Raw genomic sequence first — 20,159 nt, 5'->3', positions numbered from 1 at the left:
TTAGTACAAGTAATCGCCGAATTATGAGTATTCACTTAACGCTTGTTTGAAGTTACGTGATGAGCGCCTCCTAGTGTTTACGAGCAAGTCCCATTACGAATATTGCAGCACCACAGCAGTCGTTCGTCCTTGTGAGCAACTTCAGTGGCACTGCAACATTCACCCTTTTCCCTCCTTATCCAACACTTTAGGAAGTTTAGACAAAAAGACTCCAAATAACTGACCTTACAAATGCAACTATGAAAAGAAGAGTAGTTTTGTCATCCTTAGTGGGCCCCTAGGAGCCTGGGATTTTTCACACTACCTCCTTTGAGGAGAGTATTCCATTTATAAATTTCCTCTTTGATGTTCTGCAGAGTAGCAGAAGGGAACTCTTACACACATTTTTAAAAGATTGTAAAAAAAAAGATAGAAAGGAACAGGAAAAATAAGCTCCCGAATAGAATTCAGTGCTTCATCTCTGGTATAGCCAAACTTCTGAATCTGATGGTATTTCAAAACTTGAACCTTACCATATAACTGTATTATTCTACAGCTCCAATTTGTTTAACAACCTAAGCCCAGTGATCTCATATCAAGTGGACCTGGCCATTTCAGCTGCTGTAGAAATTAGAGGGTGAGTGCTGATCTTTTCACAACCTCTGCCTTGATTTGAGGGTTCTGCTCCATGTACCATGTCCATTCATTCCTGTTTTTCCTCATCCAATTTAGGGTCTCCTCTCCTGATCATATTTTCCTCCCAATTCCAAACTGGCAACCAAAAGAAAATCCAGAAACAGAGGATGACATAGGACCTTTAGTTCAACACATCTATGAGGTATGTTGATGCTCAGAACAATAAATAATAATCATAGATCCTGAAGACACAGAATGCTTTTTTTTTTCACCATTACTTCTTGTTGTATCAGTAAGCTGAACAGATAACCCTGTGGGTGCTTTACTGATTTCCAAAGTAAAAGCCAAATATCTCCTTCAGGCACTCTTTTACTCCTGCTTTCTTTAAACTTTTGTCTTCTGCAGCTACTGGATTTCAACTCCAACATGTCCCAGCCAGCATGGCCAGTTCAACACATATGTGGAATATTGCAGCCTTCTATAACCTTGCATTTACCAGAATCAAGGCGATTTAATCTGATCTTCTCTATCCTAGGCCTATTTTGGTCTCATTAAGTTAAATGAAGTTCATACATTGCCATATTCTATGGGTTGATCTGCATGACCAACCATGTGCATGTGATACATATTATTTCTCAGGGAAGGAATGTGTCATGTCATTTTCTATCCACCCTAAGCCCACTATGGAACAATCTTCACCTTATTTGTTTATTTATTTGTCATATTGCTAAAGCCGACCAACTCCATAGCAACACCATGAGTGGTGTTTGTTAATTTACACTGGCACAAGCACTTCAGTCCATTTCATCTGCTGTGTTTTATTTCATAGAAGGGAAATGAAATTTCCTCTGATTACTGTGCTTTGTGTCAAGAACATTTTGTCCCTCTTGTCACTGATTACTGCCCTGCACAGTTACTTTGTCCTGAGCTTCAAACTGTCTGCCTCCTTCTGGAAAAAATCTCCCTCTGATGGATTTTTTTCCCTTTTATTTCACTATTGGGCTGTCCAGCTGCTTTTCTGTGACCATTTCTTCCTGTCAGCTCTACCCCATTCAGCCATTTGGTCATGATGTGATTAAATGAGTAGAAAAAGAGCTAAAAATAGAAGGAAAGAGATGGGCACAATGTGAAATTGGTGAAATAGTAAAAGGCTAGACTTTTTTTTAAAGAAGTTCACTGATAAGGAAATGAAACATGTACCTTTTAAATGAAATTGACAGGAGTTCTCCACAAATTGTGCACAAAGTAAAATATTGATATTTCTTTTTCCAGTCCACTGGTAGGTGTATCAAATTGTCAAGTATATGGGGGAATCAACAGAACAGCTCATGCAAAAGGTTATTGGTGTTCTCAAAGATTATGTTTGATGCTTGCTTTCCTGGTATGGGTGGGATGGATCAAAAGCAAGGGATTCTGCTAATCAGAACTATTTTAATTATGCCTCGTGATAGCCCTGGCAAAGGAGGCAGAAAAGGTTGAAATCCCAAAAGGGTTTCTTACACTAGTTCCATTTCTAGCCAGTTTATGCACTTCTAGCCAGTTTATGCACTTCTAGTCAGTTTATGCCTTGCCCAATCTGTGCAAGACTGCTTTGGAAGCTGACTGATTCACTGAATATGGTTCCTATTAAACTGATTCCTTTTCCACTTCTTTGTTAGCTCAGAAACAACGGTCCAAGTACCTTCAGCAAGCTGATGCTCAATCTTCAGTGGCCATATAAATACAACAATAATACTCTTTTATATATTATGAAATATGAAATTGAAGGACCCATGAACTGTACATCTGATATGGAGATTAACCCACTAAAAATTAAGGTAAAAGGAAGCCTATTCAGACTCTCTGAATACCAAGCTAACTATCTGTCTATGTGTTAAATTGTATGGATTATTGTCAATAATTACAGCAATAATGAATGTTTGGCATTAGCAATGGAAAAAAATAAACAATTTTAATGGGATAGTAGAGCCACCTATACTAAGTAGATAAATATGACCTATGAAAATAGCTGGAAGAAGCAGCTTCATCTCCTAGTTTAAAAATCCTTTTTTTCCATGAAGGATCCTATCTTCAATCAGTTGGTTTTCATATCATAGAGTTAATGCCTGAAATATTCTGCAATATTATAGGTGTTCCACAATATTCTCTATGATGTAGCTTATCATTTTGGGGTTTGTGCATTCATTTCATTCATCCCAGGGCTGCTCCTGGCTTCCTCATTGCGGATTGACTCTTTGATGTTGTACGTGGGTAGGGGAACAGCCTGTTGCAGTGGATCACACATTGTTATATCTACAAATAAATATGGATTAACAGCATTTAGAGTTTGTCCAGGAAATGTGCCAGTAATCAAACCTATCTTGATTATACAGGTATCAACTTCTCAGCAAGATGAAAGGAATGAAACGCTTAGCGGAGAAGATATCCGCAATCACCAAATCCATCGGAGAGATCTAAGTGTTCCAGAGGAAGATGTACAAACTTTGGTAAAATCTATGTGCTAACTGCTTTACAAACAGTCCTTTTGTCAATATTTTAGAAGAAAGTTCAGATGTTTAGGAATATTTAAATTTTTTGTGAAGCAAATACTGGAAACAATTTATTGCTCTAATTCAGGGGTCTTCAAACTTGGCCCTTTTATGACTTGTAGACTTCAACTCCCAGAATTCCTCAGCCAGGCATGTTGGCTGAGGAATTCTGGGAGTTGAAGTCTACAAGTCATAAAAGGGCCAAGTTTGAAGACCCCTGCTCTAGTTGGTCAGAGTATGGTTGGGCTATGGATAAAGTAAGACACAAAAAAATAAGGCCTGCTACTGAGCAAGTTGGTAGTACAGTTGTTTTTTTAGTTTTTCTCTGTTTTTCTCTGATCCCTAGACTTCATTGACTGAACAACTTCTTTTCTTTGTCAGACAATCATAGGGAATCTATCTGCCTGCTTGCTTACCTGTTTGCCTACTTATTTCTCTGTCTCCGTCTCCGACTCCCTCTCTATCTGTATAGAATTTTTAAACTATTTCAATCTTTTAAGACTGTAAGTGGAATTGAAATTGTCTGGATGTTTTTCAATGAATAATTCAAACTATCAATATTGATGAAAGATTAATAAAATGTGGTATGTTCAAAGCAGTTCACATCTTCAACAGACATTTGTTTAGAGAGGTCTCAGGTACAAATATAGGAAAATATTTGAAAAATCAAACTAAGTTCAATGACTTAAGAATCTGGTAAATTTTAGCTGGTAGAAATATAAATTAGGATCAGGGCCAAATAACAGCCGAATACACCAGGACATACTGGAGAGTAATACGTGGAATACATGCAGGCAGCAGGCTCTAAACAGAAGAAAAACCAAAATCAGAAAGCAAACCTTTGGCTTCACACTGTTACTCAGCCTTATAAGCAATACATTTTTAATTTTAAGTTGTTCAAACCAATTTCATCTTAGTGTATATATTTTTTGATATTACGGTATCATTAAATGGAAAACCAGTCTCTAAATTGTTAATCCTTGACTCAAGTTTGAGTTAGAGAAGTTTGGGAGCTGCACTTAGGAACAGTTGTTTGGAAGCTTGGTTAATGTCTGACTTCTGGTGGAAGAAGAGAGGCTTGAAGGAACTCCTTTCTCTGTTGCATCCAGCTCATCGTTTCTCCTTATGGTATATTCTCCAGCAGGGGCAAGTTGAAGTATAGCGTGAAGTATATGGAGAAGTTCTTATCGCAATACCTCAGCCACCGCAGTGTTAAAGAAGTTGGATCTCAGTGGTCCTTAGTAGGGATGATTTAATGCTGCCTCCTCACTGCACTTCATGCTCCTTTGATGTGTGAAGTGCAAGCTGCTGCAACATATTTGCCAGCTGAATCATTTTTTATAAAAAAAAAATCATTTTTCCAGACATTCCTGGGAACACTGGAGTTCTTAAAAGATTGTACCACGGACTTCTTTACAGTTGCTTATTTCAAGGGTGATGGCACCATATTTTTAAAAGTGCTTCATTCTAAAGATGCAATGAAAGGAAAGGCAGTGAAAAGAGGGACTTTTGTTCCTTTTTCTTAATTTTGCATGAAGTATTACGTGCACAAGATCACATCATATAAATGTCAACTAAAAATGTAAAATTTTGGTTTTTGGTATTACAATCCTGACTTATAAATCAAATAATACAGAGGTTCAGAAACCAGAAAAGCCTAGTTAAAATGGATATTTTCCTTCAATTATTTCTCCCATCTTTTTTTTCCCCCTCAGTAAATTTCTTTAGAAGGAAATGGCACACCAGCTGTACAATATAACTTTATGAGTATTACCAGAGCATCCATGGGTCAAAAAAATCAAGACAGAAACCACAACCGTGCAATTGAAATTCTGCCCCCTTTCTGCGTGGAATTTTGCGTGATTGTGTGATTGTATCATCAGTCTTGGGCTAGAAAATAACAATCTGTAAATTAAATCTAACAAGTAGTTGCGTAACTAAATAAAATCAACTGTTCTCTTCATCCTCCTTTTTTTTTAAAAATGCCAGGGTTGTGGAAACGCAGATTGTTTAAAAATATTTTGCCAAGTTGGTCGCCTAGAGAGGGGAAAAACTGCAATTCTCTATTTGAAATCTCGCCTGTGGGCTCAGACTTTCATGACTGTAAGTATCTGGTGCTATTCTTGCAGTTTCACTCTGCTCCCGAGTACAGATAATAACTGATTGTAATATGATACTTCTCTGTCATTATCCCCATGACAGAAAGAAAACCAAAACCACTCCTATTCTCTCAAGTCATCAGCTTCCTTCAATGTCATCGAGTTCCCCTATAAGAATCTTTCCTTTCCTGAAGATGTCCACAATTCTACAATAGTAAGTTGTTTGATAATCAAAATTAGATTTGACATTGTCAGTGTAATTAATAGGAAATGAAACAATAATCTGATCGGCTTCTGCTCTTTTTGCTAGGCAATCTTACACGGCTGGTAGTTAGATTTATACTATCTGATTACATGCTGCTTAAGTGTTTATTAAATTTGAGCCTTTTTAAGGGCTTTGGAAGTGATCTAAAGACTGCTGTCCGATTTGGACTCACTTGTTGAAGGGGGCGGGGGAAGCAGCTGTTACACGTGCAGTTTTCTATTTAGGAAGAAAAAAAATCTAGTTTTGACCAGGCAGTCTTATTCGATAGTGCAGTTTAGAATGGTCTTGGCTTGGCAAACATGGGGTGAATTTAATTTAGTTCCATAAAAGACAATGAAATTAAGCCAGAAAACTTTAAAGGGCTTCAGTTTTAACCTTTATAATATGATGTGCAAAGTTCCTAAGATCCCTGTGCATTTGACTTTCAGCTGGATGGAGAATCTCAAGCAGAAGACAGAGTGGGAGATAAGCAGCCGTAAGGCTCTGTCTCCATCCCTTTGTTTAAGTTGTGTCTCCCTATCTTCTGAATTCCAGTTCCTTAGTCTTTCAAACATATCCTTGTTGTCTTAGAAACCTGTACATTTTTTATTTCTATGAAATCTTTTAGACAGCTTGATTCTTCAGATTCTATTGCAGCCAAGAAAACATCCATAGGTTTTCAATCATAAGCCAATAAGACCTTCTTCTGTGACCTTCATTGTGGAATGTATAGTTCAGCCTATCAGACTCAGGTGGTGAAAATCTTGCCCCGTGTTATGAAGTTCCTATTTATATCCCTGACCCAGTTTATCTTACTCATTTTTTTCAGTAAAATATGTTGACATTTCTTTCCTTTTTAGGTTACCACAAACATCTTGTGGGGTATTCAGCCAGCACCAATGACAGTACAAGTATGGGTAATCATACTGGCTGTCTTAGCAGGATTATTACTTTTGGCCCTTCTCGTTTTTATAATGCACAAGGTAAGTGAATATTTAATCAAATCCTGTCCATTTTTGTTTAAAAAATTAAATATTTGAAATACTTTATGATTTTAATCCAGTGTGAAGACCAGAAAGTTCCATTAACTATTATCTGGGGAAGTATTGCCTTTGTTAGATTGAAATAAATAGATGGGCTCTCCTTGGGATTGAGAAACCTCACTTTTTGGGAAGCCCAGCAAAAGGTAATGGGTGTGGTTCAAGATGCTATCTATCACCTATAAAGACCTTCATACCCATTAAAACCTAGTTATCGAGGGGAAGCCTCTCTCTGACTTTTTGGTCCTTCCAGGAAGATCAAGGATAGTTGAGATACTACAGGTCCTCTCAATTACACTATGGAGTCTAAGAAGCTTGCTTTCTCCATGCCTGCCCCTGCCTTGTGGAATACTTTCCCCCCAGGTTCCAGTAGGACCCTACCTTTCTGCCTTTTCAAAAGGCCATAAAGAGCTGGCTCTTCCCCCAAGTTATGGGCTAAACTGTGACTTCGGCTCAGTAAAAGTGAATGTTCAGGTATGCAGGATTCATATTTGGGGGTACCTAGAGTTATTTTGATGCTGGTTGTATGCTTCTTCAGTTGTGTTTCTGTGAGCCACTCAGGATTACTACAGTATATGTAAGATGGGGTAGTCATATAAGACTTTTTAAAATAAATAAATGACAATGAGACTCTTTTCCTTTCCATGGCTTGAAAAGGGACATAAATCGGGGATGGGTGGTACAAAGAAATGTGTCTCCATCCTTATTTTTATCATGTCAGCAAGGAGAGGAGATCAGTGGCTCTAAAGTTGGAACACTTTAACTTGCAGACAAGATTGTCCTGTAAAAATATTGTCCATGGCCATTTGCTACAATTTTTTTTTTTCTGGTAAGGAGAGGAAGCTGGAAATTAAATTGGAAAATAGTTGCTCTTTTGGCCAACTCAGACTATTGCTTGAAGGTTCTCTGTGGAAATGATACAAAATGGCATGTATAAATTCATGCAAATACGCATGTTCTGTGTAAGAGGATTATACTAGCACGGTGTATCAATTTTTTCCAACTTATCTGATACAATACCATTAATCCACATGCTCACTTGCCTCAAGGTTTATATGGAGAGAAAAGTTTGTTAATAATTGCTATATATCTGTGGTGGAATCATCAGCTAAAGGAGTAAAAAGGTGTTCCAGCACAGAGTTGTTTCATGAGAGGAAACGGCAGAGGCAAGACTATTGAAGCTTTTATCTATGGATTCTCGAGAGAATGCAGTCAGTCTGGTGAGATTCTTATAAATAGGTTTTATATGTATCGACAACAAAGGTGCTTTATCGACAATCAAGAAACTGCTTTGGCCTATTCATGGAGTTATTCTGGTTGCTAGCACCTGAATTATCTCACTCCTTACTATAATGTCTTCTCTACATTATAGGTGGGTTTCTTCAAACGTGTGCGGCCACCTCAGGAAGAACAAGAAAGAGAACAACTTCAGCCTCATGAAAACGGAGAAGGGACCTCAGAAGCTTAAGCAGTATTTTAACTGCATCTTTTACCAAAAGATTTAGAGCGATTGCCAACTTCCTTTAGAAATATGCATTTTGATCCTTGAGGACTGCATAGCAAATGCCTTTTTTTTGCTATTGGCAAAATTAACTGGGAACTGAAAGTGACATGTGCTTGTTTCCCTCTTATTAATCAAGTTCACATTTGTGACTAATACAGATGCACTGACTAATATATTTTAGTGCCACAATTTTGCTTACTGATGTCCAAAAGGCAAAGTGAGGAGATGGGGTTTGGTTGGTGTTTCATTTGTTTTTTAAAAAAATTATTGGTACAACTTGATCTGCTCCACTACTTCCAAACTTGTAACAACTACAGCTGTCTAGAGAACATGAACATAAACTGAAGACCTGCTCCTGAACTTTTTAACTGGACATTCCCAAGGTACTCACCAGTTTCTGAAGAATTTCTTCACCATTTCTAACTTGGAGATATTAATGGCAAGAAGCATTGAGTGAAATAACTGACAGATTTACTTCAATTGACTATTTAGGGATAACTTCTGTATAGAAGAGGACCTTACTGTCACCGTGATGTGTTTCCATTTAAGGAATTGCTGTCCATTTTATGGAATCTTTCATCTGGAAAGATGTACTTTGGTTGTATGGAAGATCATAGATCGCATTTATCAGTTCCGCTACCCAGTTTTATGTAGCATCATGAAATTGACTGATTCATGCAATCTTTTTCTGATTCCCTTTTTTAATTTTCTGTGGTTTTTTTACATTAAAAAAAAATCAAAATCTGTGCCAAGTTGTCCACATTCTACATTTAGGATAAATAATTCTAAGATTTTCCTGTATAATTTAATTTTGTTTTGAAGCTCCAGGTTTACAAATAGTTTGGAATGATTTCTGGTTAAAAGTTAGACCTTGAAAGACTTCAGGAATTATAAAACAATAAAACCCATATTGATTTCAGTAAGCTCTCTGCTATTCCTATAGAGCTTCTTCATTATATTACATTACAGATTTCAACTCTACTTTTCACATAGAAATTTAAAAATTTCCTTTAAACTTATTAATAGTTTTAATAATAATTTTAAAGGAAATCATCATTTTTATCTCAGAAAGTAAATCAAGCCTGGGTCCTACGTTCATAATTATCATAAAGGAGTAAATAAATTATAGATGGGCAACTTGAGCTCCCCAGCTTACAACTGAGCCCCTTTCCTAACCGTCTTTGAGAAATGATTGCTGAATACTGACAGTCATTTCCTACTATTCTGAGATGGAAAGCCTGTAGAAACTCTAGTTTAAGCCCTCAAAAAGGGCTATCATGATTAAAAAATAAAAGTAATATCCCCAACATTCTCTCAAGATCTGTCCTGCTTACCTGTGAGGTAAGACCCCAATGATCTGTGGCCTTCAGATCCCCTCCTCCAAATGTTAAATGCAAATGTGGCCAACGAAAATTCTTGTGTTCCCAAACTAAATACACTCCCAGCTATAAACCTAAGGAGAGACATTGATTGTTTTAGTGGTTAACTAGTAATGATACTGAGGAACAATGTGGTTTTTAATGGCGCGCATCTAGCCTTTCCCCAATTTCATGGCCAGAAGACACTTTCCATTCCACAGCTTTTGCAATACATTTGCTACATTCCAGCCAGCAACATCAGAGTATGGCATCAGATAAAAGTTTCTTGAATTTCAGGACAGGATTGTAAATTCAGGGCAAGCTATATAAATCTTATCAATAAACAAACATGCTGATGTCGGACAAGAAAAGACCTCAGCCCAGGCACCCATCGTTAGCTACAATGGTACCAAAATGACAAAACTATGTATAGCATATAATGCACCGTCTTTTGGTCCTTGCGTCACAAAATTACACATAGGTACATAAATAATTGAGTTTGTGTCACATATTTTGTTCCTTGTCTCCTCATCCACCCATTCCTTTTAAATACCCATGAGCTTTAAAGATCTCTTTTAGACCACTGGAATGAATGGAACTTCTTTTTGAGATTTTCTGGGATCCTGGCAGGGATTTTCAGTACACACTTAAACATATATTTCAGTTAAGAAAGTTGATAAAAAAATGCAAGGGCTTATATGAAGAGTTCGTTTATGGAGATCACTGAGGCCAAGTACATAAAGCCACTGTAAAACTAAATTCTGAAGCTTCATTTTAAACATTTTTTCTTTACTTTTGGTTTTAATGAATCTCTTTTGGGGGGGAATGTAAGGGTATGATTTAGTTGAGAAATAAAAGAATGTATTTCTTTTATTACTATACTGTATTATACTCTTACTGTGATTTCTTTGGTTACTATAAAGACAAACATGTCCCACGTGTAAGAGCTGTCAAAGCTTATATGTTCAACCACTGATAAAAATTATAAAGCTTTCAATGACTGAGAAATGTTATTACTAGTTTTCCTAATATTTTTCTTCAGCTTTGCTGAACAGCAAAATCTAAATAGGCTGAGTTGCAGTGTTTCATCTACTGTAGGGTCTGGTTCACATATACATGTACATTGATTTTTTTATTATTACTTTATTCTTGCTGACCAGCAGTGGCATTTATGTACCAGTGAGAAACAGTAAGTCTGAAGCAATATGAGGAAAGAAAAGAAATCTTGAAAAAATGGAAGAGGTGTGGGTGTGTGCGTGCTACTTGTGATTAGACTTGTATTACTGAATGAACACTATCTGAATAAATAAAGTTTTGAATGTAAGAAGCTGCAAGCACCTTACATTCATATCCTGTATGTACAAAATTTTACTCACTTGATCTCCTTCCCAAATAGCTTTACTTGTATAGAACTGTTTTTGTATAGAACTTACATTTTTTTTTTCCCACAATGAATGGTTGGGCTATTGTGGCAGTGCTCCAGTGAAACATGAAGTTTTCTTACAAACTTTTCTGCCCAGATTAATCAATGGCCAACCTGGATGAGCAGAATTAGTCCAAGATGTTGTGTTCAGTACTTCTGAATGAACAGAATCAGTGCAGATCCGTTTAGCATAATTTCTGTATTATGAGAGCATGGATCATATTAACAGTAAGAAACTAATTTTTTTAGAAACTATTTCTTTTTTGAAGTTTTTCCCTCCTTAAATAAGGTTTTAGATGATTATTTCTCTGGTATAATTTTGGGCTCCAGCGAGCTGGTATAACTTCACTATTAATCAGGGACTCAGTAAAGTGAAGTTTCCCTCTTTTTTAATAAATGTTTGCTATTATTGTGTGGGCAACTTATGTCTACCTTGCTCATTTATATGCAGATCTCTGTGCAACAGATATTACTCTACAGAGCCATTGAAGATGGCCCAATGATGAAAACAACACGGCACAAGTGTGGTTTAGTGTGGTTTATGCCCTTTTGTAATGTATAATGATGTTTACACATTAGTTATTAAATTAATTTTTGCTTCCATGCCCTTCAACCTCTTGAAGAATTCCTGGTGTTTCACCAGTTTACTCTGGAGTAGTTCCAACATTCTGGAGAACAACATTGTACAGTGAAAAATATGGCACTTTTCATACTTTTATACAAAATTGTGGCTGCACTTATAAGGACAGAGAGAGTGGAGGCCAAATACAAACTCCACTGGAGAGAATACCTGTTATAACTTCGGACAACTATGAGAGAGGAGAGTCCCATTTTATAATATATTTTAAATCAATTAATACACCTCAGTCTAAATACTAACATAGAGACTGCATCTCCAAAAGAAGGCCCATTCCCCCAAGCTTTCCTTTTCTTTCTTAAATAATACTGTAAGAGGAAGGCACATTGTCTAAAACTTTTCTTTCTTAAATAACACTGTATCTATTGAGTTGTGTACAGCAGTTTGACAGGCAAGGTAATTCCTAAAATTACTATTCTAATTTTCAGTTCAGTAAATGAAATTAAGAACTTTCATTACCGACTGCAAATATTCCTACAATCAAAACTTGCCCTATTTGCTGCCATCTAGTAACAGTTGAGATTTTTTTCTAGTAGCCCTATTGAAGAATAAATTAGAAAGAAGACAGAAATAGTCAATTGCCCCCCCCAAAAAAACACAATATTTACTTAGGGGCATTTCCCTAGGAACCCTTGGCATGGTGTGGAATGTAATGCCCCTTAGGCAAAACAAATTCACCCAAGGGAAGGTTTCTTGGAGAGACCTCTACCTTACCTAGCTCTTCCTGACTTTAAATAAGGGAAACACATTCAACCTATACCAGGGGTAGGCAACTGTGGCTCTTTTATGACTCGTGGACTTCAACTCCCAGAATTCCTGAGCCAGCATGGCTCAGCTTGGAAACTTCTCCCTTTCCCCTCAGCATGGCTGGCTCAGGAATTCTGGGAATTGAAGTCCACGGGTCATAAGAGAGCCAAGGTTGCCTACCCCTGGCCTATACATAGCTACTGATCATCTCCCTTAACAATAAGTTGAGATCTACCCTAACAAAAATTATATATGTAGGTGACAGCAAGTTTGTCTACATATTTGGAAATCCAAAAGAGTAGGACAAATATTTAGTAAGGCTACATGTGTGGACAACCTTGGGGAACAAGGGGAAGAGATGCTGCATAGGAAACAGACAAAGAGAGGCAGGAACCCCCAGTGGCTTAAAACTTAGGAAGAACCCAGCCTAATTGACCAGACTGTTAAAAGTAGCAGCAAGATGTTCAGGCTTGCAAGATTCTGTTAATGCAGCTTTACAGTAAGGTAGAATTAGCTCATCTAGTCATATTTCTAGTCTGGATTACCTGGAAGAACTGACGGTCCCTTATTTAAAGTTTAGAAAAGGGACTCAAGTCAAGGTGAATCCTATCAACTTTGTCCACAAACAATGATACCATTTGCACACAGTCACTAACTAATTTGGTTCCCTCTCTCTACTGCTTTGGCTAAAGAACTGCTGCCTAATACAGAAAAACAATATGGAATCAGAGTTATAGGCATGCGAAACAAGATAAAACAACGTAAAGTTATGAAAAGCATTATAACTTTGTTGTGCAAATAATCCAATTATATAATTGGGTGGTGATATTTGATACAAATATCTATTGTACGTCATGTCATTTATATTACGACACATATATAATAATTTCCCTCCCCCTGGGCCTTGCAATTATGTGACTCACTATATAAAGAAAATAGATGAGGTCCAATATATGTCCCAGCCATTTCTAAAACTGGTTAGAAATATATTATATATTCTGCTCTATGGTTTGACCAAAGGCTAAATCTAGAATGTTACTATCTACCGATATACTGTATATCAGGAATGAAACATGCCTTAAGATAAGTATAGCTATACTATTCCTTGCAGCATATTGTATTATTAGAAATCACATTTGTTACTGTTGAGTTTCTACTTTCTTATTATTATTGCAACTTCTACTTGTACAGTTGAATTGTTTCTGACAAAAAAGTTGGGATGTTGTGTCAATTACAACTGTCCAATTTGAAACAAATCCAGAAAATTCAAATTGGTGATACAATTGAGTATAACACAGGAATAGAAGTTTCTGTCACCAAGAAAAAGTGAATACTAATTAATTCAAGTTTCCATTACAGGACATAGATTTATAATTCTCAGCTCCAAATGCAATTTCTTCTATTCAGTGCCCATCAAACTACATGGTTCAGTATGGATGAACCTTCAAATGAACTCTACCATAACATTCCTATTAAATTCTGAATCAATTAGAAGTGACTTGTTTCATTATATTTCATATTTAAATGACTAGTGGATAACAAAGCTCATAATAAAGGACCCATACAGGTGATTTTGAAACTACAACTGTAGCATGTTTTTTAACAATTTAATTCACTAAACAATTACCCTTTTAAGTTCTGAAAAGTAGAATGTAATAATACGAAGTGCTTTTGTTTAGCCTTGTATTATCTCTTTTGGGCACACAATCTAATGAAATCCTTGTTATCCATGAAGTCTCTCTCACACATAAGAGTAACATAAATGCGTACAACTGTAAATAAATGGTTATCCTTCTATTTTCTTTTATTTTTATCATGATACCTGATATACTTTTGGGAAGGGAAGTGGAATCATGGAGAATTATGGGCATTACAAAATGTGTTTGCTTTCTATTATTTAGTTGCCTTTTAAGCCATATAATAGAAAGACTGATAAATATCACCAAGTATAACCAACATTTATAATCTGTTTAAAACATATTATATGCAATATGCACTTTTTGATATATATGTTTTCTTTCTTTCTTTCCCTCAAATATAATGAAAATTTTCCTAATGTAGTACAGAAATGAAGTACAGGCATACATTAAAGCTTTTTTAGTTACTTGAGTTTTGTTTAACCAAACTCTTTTTAAAAAAAAAAAAACCCGCAGAAATAAGAATATTAGAGCTTTTCTGGTTATTGAAGTTTTAGCAAATAAATTTATTTAAAAAAACTGGGTTATATATAATACAGTACAGAAATAGAGTATAGGTATACAGAGCTTTTTTAGTTACTGGAATGTTTGTTTAAAAACATTTTAGCAGGGAGAAAAAATCATCAACTTTTGCTAGTTTACAGAATAACAGAGCTGGAAGGGACCTTGGAGATCTAGTCCAAATCCCTGCTCAAACAGGAAACCCTATGCCATCTCAAGCAAATGGTTGTCCAATCTCTTCTTAAAAACCAGGTAGCTATGTAGCCTTTTCCATAAAAAGATGCTGTGTGCCATTTAAAGGACCAACAAAATTATTGTGGTATATGGAGATGTATATATACTCAAGATTGCATCAAACACTGCAAGCTATAGTGAGTTTCCTACCTGTCGGCAACATTTGATGTCCTTGGACACATGCACATGATCTCCAAGAGAGCTATTTTATATCAAGCAATAACAACATAGTCATTTTTTGCTAAATAATTTCAGTGGAATATCTTTTTTTATGCTTTCTTGGAAACAAAAATTAAATGCTTTCTATGGATAATAAAATACACAAAACACTGGTTTAAAATTAATAGGAAATCTCTTTGGCAAACATTGATCACTGCACCTATTTTCCCCCCCACATATTGGCTTATGTGATGGTGAGAGATTTATTTTTTAAAGTTGTATTCTAATGCTTCCAGCAAAGCCAGCTTGCAACAGCTGATGATGATTATTAGATTAATAAAAGCCTGCTTGAGTTTGCTGGTGGGGATCAGCCTGCTGTCCCATTAACCCAATGAATTATAAGGGAGTGTAAGTTCCTCATGGTGTGCACTTCAGACCATGACAACAGCAATCTTCCTCAACCCTTTACTTTCTAGAAGTATTGGCTGTTTACCAGAAAAAAGTAGGTCCATATGAAATATTATGATTATTACACATATCTTGTCATTAAGATCGTAAGGTTGCACACATTCTGAGAAAACCCTATTTTTAACTATTGTAATGCACAAAATCTGCCTCAAAATGCTCCTAAACTGAAGGATATTCCAACTATGTCTTTTGAAGGTCAAAAGAGAAATATCATGGGAAATTAATATTTCCAAAAAGTTCAAAAATTGGCACAATTAATGATGGCATAAGCAACTATAGGTCATATTGCATTTTGTGGAAGTGACCTAGCCTTGAAAATGGCTGTATCATGGCACAATGGTCTGTTTCAGTCTAGCATGTCATATAAATGGAGAATTCAATCGGAGGAATTCAAGAAGTTTACAAGCATGGAGTAGAACAGCATCCTCCAAAATTTCTGGCTCAGCAGACTGGCAAAGATGGCAGCGGGGGAGAGGGGATGTTTTTGCGCGTGCCCACCACTTCCATGGCCTGGTTCTGAATGGGCTGTAGCCCGGACAATGGACCGAGGGTTGGGGACCCCTGGAGTAGAAAGCAATAGCACTCTTCCACATATCACTAGCTGGCCTATGAAGCGTGCTGTCTGTGATTCATGCTGGAGCAAATAGCCATCTCTAAACAGCCTGATTCTTTCTATGTTTGTCTAGTCCAGAATTTCTGACTTAATCACATATGATGGCAGCAGATTTCACAGCTTAATAATGTATTGTGTAAAATTAAGGTGACCAACCGTCCTCCTTTAGGGAGGACAGTCCTCCTTTTGTAAGTTCTGTTCTCCCTCAAAAAGTGTCCTCCTTCATGTCTTCCTTTTCGATATTTGAAGACTAATCTGCAGGGCTTTTTTCCCCCCTCATAGAACGCTCAGAACGGCGTTCCGGCACCTTTTTTTCATTGTTTTTTTTTTCAACTTTTGCATGAGCTGTGCTACTCCCACTATTGGCTTTCGAAAGCCAATAGGAATTGCTGCTGAGCACGCCAAAACACCCGGCTGGCAAACTTTGCACATGCAAGTTATCTATATTATTGTTGCAATGAAAAAAATGTTTCTTTTATTTACGATATTTTTTTCTTCAATTTATTTGTGTCCTCCTTTTCATTGTAAAAAAGTTGGTCACCTTAGTAAAATGTTTTCCTCTACTGTTTCTGAATTGCTTGCATTGGTTTTTAATAGATGAGTCAGAGTTCTAATAGTATGAGGGCAGGGGGCAAGGCATATCCACGATCTACATTTTCTGTAATATGTATGATATACATCTACCATGTCTACTTTTCTTAGTTTTGTTTCAAGTTAAAAGCAACCATTCATCCAGCTTGAAGTGTTTCTTTAGGAACTCATTGCAATTCTTATGTTATTTACTACCCAGGGCACTATGGAATTATTAGCCAACACACTCAATTCATTGTTCACTCTTTATTATAGCTGATTTGCAAATATATATATTTAAAATCATCCTGAAAAGCCCAGGCTTGTATTAGTCATGTGGAACACCTCTTCAGTTTGAAATTGTTAATTTATCCCTGTCTTCTGCTTCCCTGTTTTAGGTGCTTGTCCTTTTATTCCAAGGCTGCTGTATTTGTTCAGAAGTCTTTGAAGAATGATTTTTATCTTTTTTATAAAGTCCAAATATACAGTCTTGATAAAAATTTTGTGCCCAAGTATATATGTTGATTTTTTAAAAAATGTAGATCACAAGGCAAGAAAAAGCTAAATTGGTCCCTTCTCTGCAAAGCTAATTTTAAAAGAAACTGTATTTTTTTAAGAAGATCACTAATTTTACTTTTTAATTAAGAATCCTCAGATGATTGTTACAATAGAATATTTTATCTCTAATTTGTCATTTTTTAATCTTTATTTGTTTTGGTACATCTTATTTTTCTCTTGCAATCATGGCATTGTTTCCAGTTCAATAACTTCTAAGTTATGGACAAGATCAATCTATATGTAATCATAAATCCAAAGGCTTTTCTGTGTCCTTGTAATGCAAAATAAATAAATAAATGTGAATCTTGGTCAGGGATTTAACATTTAAAGTGAAATTTGTTGCTTAAAATATAGCATAAGCTTCGGAGATATATTTAAAAAGCTTAGAGTGAGTAAGCTGGGTCGGGGATGGTGTGGCAGGCAGAAGGGATTACCTATGATAACTTAAATAGATAAATGTTGTAGACTGAACTGTGCTGAAGACATTATCTTCATGACCTGTAGATCAAGGGAACAAATTAATAGGGCATTAATGAGTGCCCTACTTCTGGAACTGCAGGCAGCAGACCTGAAATATCGGCTGTAAAGAGGAGCATAAAGGATTTGGCATAAGGGAAAAGGTAATTTTCAGTGGTTTCTGGTGGATCCAAAATAAAATAAACATTATGTATCACTATAGAGCCAAAAGTTACCAAAGTCATGATTTATCTCCTTATGCCTATTGAGAAAGCCAGCCTGTGAAAACTATCTATGACAGGGATGTCAAACCGCTGGCACATGGACCGGATGCGTCATGTGGAAGCCGCGCCCATCCCAGCTCCAGCAAGGGGAAGTTGCAATACATCGCGACACGTCACGGGACGTGGCGAGTTTGACATGCCTGATCTATGAGGATCCTTGCCTCAAATCAAACCACTTTCATTATAACAATGTTAGAATTCTCAGATCTGTACTTCTGATGGCTGGTTGCTGCCAAAATTGTGATCTGTGTTTTCACAGAGGTTTCAGGAGAATCTGATCCACATTTTATGCCACACTGATGTCAAAAGTTTCCAGCTGCCAGTTATCTGAAACTTGTTTAAATGTGTAAATTTTTGTGAGTCAAAGGATATATAAATCTCCAGGGTTGTGTCATAGTGATGTCATCAACTGTCGGATTGTGGTGACTTTGCAAACCCAGCTTTTGATTTGAAGATTTCATGTGAATGCCTCCTTCAGTTAACAGGATCTGTACTTGGACCCATTTTTGCATCATGGCAGAGCTAACAATGATTAGATCCAATAGTTAGAATAAAACTCATATGAACAGACATCATCTATTATTTGATTTTAAGAGCTGGGGTGGCACAGTGGTTAGAATGCAGTATTGCAGACTAATTCTGCTGACTGCCACTAGTTTGATTCTCACCAGCTTAAGGTTGACTCAGCCTTCCATCCTTCCAGGGTCAGTAAAATGAGGACCCAGATTGTTGGGGGCCATAGGCTGACTCTGTAAAGCGCTTAGAGAGGGCTATAAAGCACTGTTAAGCTGGTATATAAGTCTAAGTGCTACTGCTATTACTACAATTCCAGGGGAATTTCCTGTTAAAATGGTATGAAGTCAGTATGTTCCTCCTTGATCTTTGATGCCCCAACCTTACTCCCTTTAGGCATGTATGCATCTTGGCCAGGGAAGGGGAACCCAGATGCCATTTCTGGACAAGATATTTGCCAAGGGCCAAGAGAAATGACAGCAGGCTGCCTCAAATACAGCAGACAGATACACACAAATCCAAATGGGGCTTCCAGACACTTTAAACTACGGTACAACTTCCAGTATCTCGCCTTGTCTGGAACTGTGCTAGGTGTTGACTTGCAAACCATCTGGAAGGCACCAGGTGGCCTCGGGGTATCTCCCAAAACCAAATGATGCACAGGTGTGAGGGTCGATAAACAAGACCTGGGGGGAGGGAAATCGCCTTCCCTCTGCCGCCTCCATCTCTGTCACGTGGTTGTGAGGAGAGCCGCCTCCTGCCCCCTGCGCGGAGGCGCGTGCGGGGAGTCGGGAGCTGCTCCTTCGCGTCGCAGCCGCTCAGCTGCGGCCGGGGAGCTGAGCTCCCGCGTTTGGCCGCTCTTCCTCGCCCGCAATATGCCTCCGCTGCCTTCCGGCTGGTCGCCATGCCTGGGATTCGCGGGCGTCCGCCGGCCTCCTCGCTGCTGGGATTGGCCGCCGTGTCGCTTTTCCTCCTCTTTTTGCTGAAGAGCCGCCCGGGCTCCGCAGCCGCCACCGGCGCCTTCACCAGACGGCCTCAGCAGCGGCAGCAGCAGCGAGCCGGGTTGTCGACACCCTCTTCCTCCATGGCTGCTCCAGGTAGGTACCCTAGATTTGCGGTTGGCAAAGATTTCTTCCGGCGACCCAAATGCCGGGCTTTGAATGGCATCCTCGGCGTCCCATGGCACCTTTCGACGCCTGTGGGGGGGGGACCGCGAGGGATACTTCTCCTCCCTCCCGGTTTTCGGTCATCCAGAGACCAGCCATTCCCTTTCCTTTGGATCGGCTTCCGTCCGTCCTTTTCTCTTCATTTTATTCCTCGGCATGGAGCACTTCGCGCTTCCTTTTTTTCGCCCGCAGTAGGATTTGGCCGGCTTTCCTCTCTAGGATGGCAGATGGCTGCGGCGGATTTCTGTCTGGCGCTTGGAAGGCTGGATGCGTGGAGGAAAGAGCATCTACTCGTTCCTCGGGCCCGCTGCGCCGAAATGCTGTTGCCGCCTCCCTCCCCCGCAATTATGTAAATGGCCTCCTTGTTTTCTCACCGAGTCTGCGGCCACCTTGGCCCCGCTTCCTTTCCCCGTCGTTTTCTCCCTCGCTTTTGCAATCAGATCCGTCTCACTTGATTTGCCTTCAGGTGGACGGGTAAAAGCCAGGAGGAATGGATTTTTTTCCTCGGTTAACAAAACAGAAAAGCAATCAAGCCCGGGAAGGGCAACCTTCATCAAAAGTTTCCTCGATGTTTAATGAGGAGGAGTGAAAGGTTGGTTTTCCCTAGGGAAATGAGGTTGGCTTCCTCCAGTGGGAGGATTGTAATGGTGTGATAGCATAAACCTTCTCCTGTCCCAAATGCGCTCTGTCTGGAGAATGTGGTCTGCCTCTTATTTATCCACCACCTTACTTTTTATCTCTTATA

The 20,159-nt window shown here is 38.1% G+C and overlaps 2 protein-coding genes across 3 annotated transcripts in view; both read left to right on the top strand.

Moving 5' to 3' along the window:
* ITGAV (integrin subunit alpha V) overlaps nucleotides 1-10,749 on the top strand; it is a 78,031-nt gene extending 67,282 nt beyond the window's left edge. For both annotated transcript variants that reach the window (XM_039349969.1, XM_039349968.1), the window contains exons 23-30: nucleotides 536-616; nucleotides 712-817; nucleotides 2,274-2,432; nucleotides 2,988-3,101; nucleotides 5,133-5,246; nucleotides 5,346-5,456; nucleotides 6,347-6,469; nucleotides 7,899-10,749. In XM_039349969.1, coding sequence (XP_039205903.1) covers nucleotides 536-616; nucleotides 712-817; nucleotides 2,274-2,432; nucleotides 2,988-3,101; nucleotides 5,133-5,246; nucleotides 5,346-5,456; nucleotides 6,347-6,469; nucleotides 7,899-7,994 — 904 coding nt within the window. In that variant the 3' untranslated portion in view covers nucleotides 7,995-10,749. The remainder of the gene's footprint in view (nucleotides 1-535; nucleotides 617-711; nucleotides 818-2,273; nucleotides 2,433-2,987; nucleotides 3,102-5,132; nucleotides 5,247-5,345; nucleotides 5,457-6,346; nucleotides 6,470-7,898) is intronic.
* Nucleotides 10,750-18,494: 7,745 nt separating this feature from the next.
* The window catches only part of FAM171B (family with sequence similarity 171 member B), a 36,568-nt gene continuing 34,903 nt past the window's right edge, over nucleotides 18,495-20,159 (top strand). Inside the window, exon 1 of the mRNA XM_039349966.1 lies at nucleotides 18,495-19,345. Coding sequence (XP_039205900.1) covers nucleotides 19,153-19,345 — 193 coding nt within the window. The 5' untranslated portion in view covers nucleotides 18,495-19,152. The remainder of the gene's footprint in view (nucleotides 19,346-20,159) is intronic.

The sequence above is a fragment of the Crotalus tigris genome, unplaced genomic scaffold (genome assembly GCF_016545835.1).
Source record: "Crotalus tigris isolate CLP2741 ecotype Arizona unplaced genomic scaffold, ASM1654583v1 scf7180000018304.516572, whole genome shotgun sequence".
NCBI classification, from domain to species: Eukaryota; Metazoa; Chordata; class Lepidosauria; order Squamata; family Viperidae; genus Crotalus; species Crotalus tigris.
Note: the sequence above shows the minus strand (reverse complement) of the source record. Positions and strands in the feature narration are given on the sequence as shown.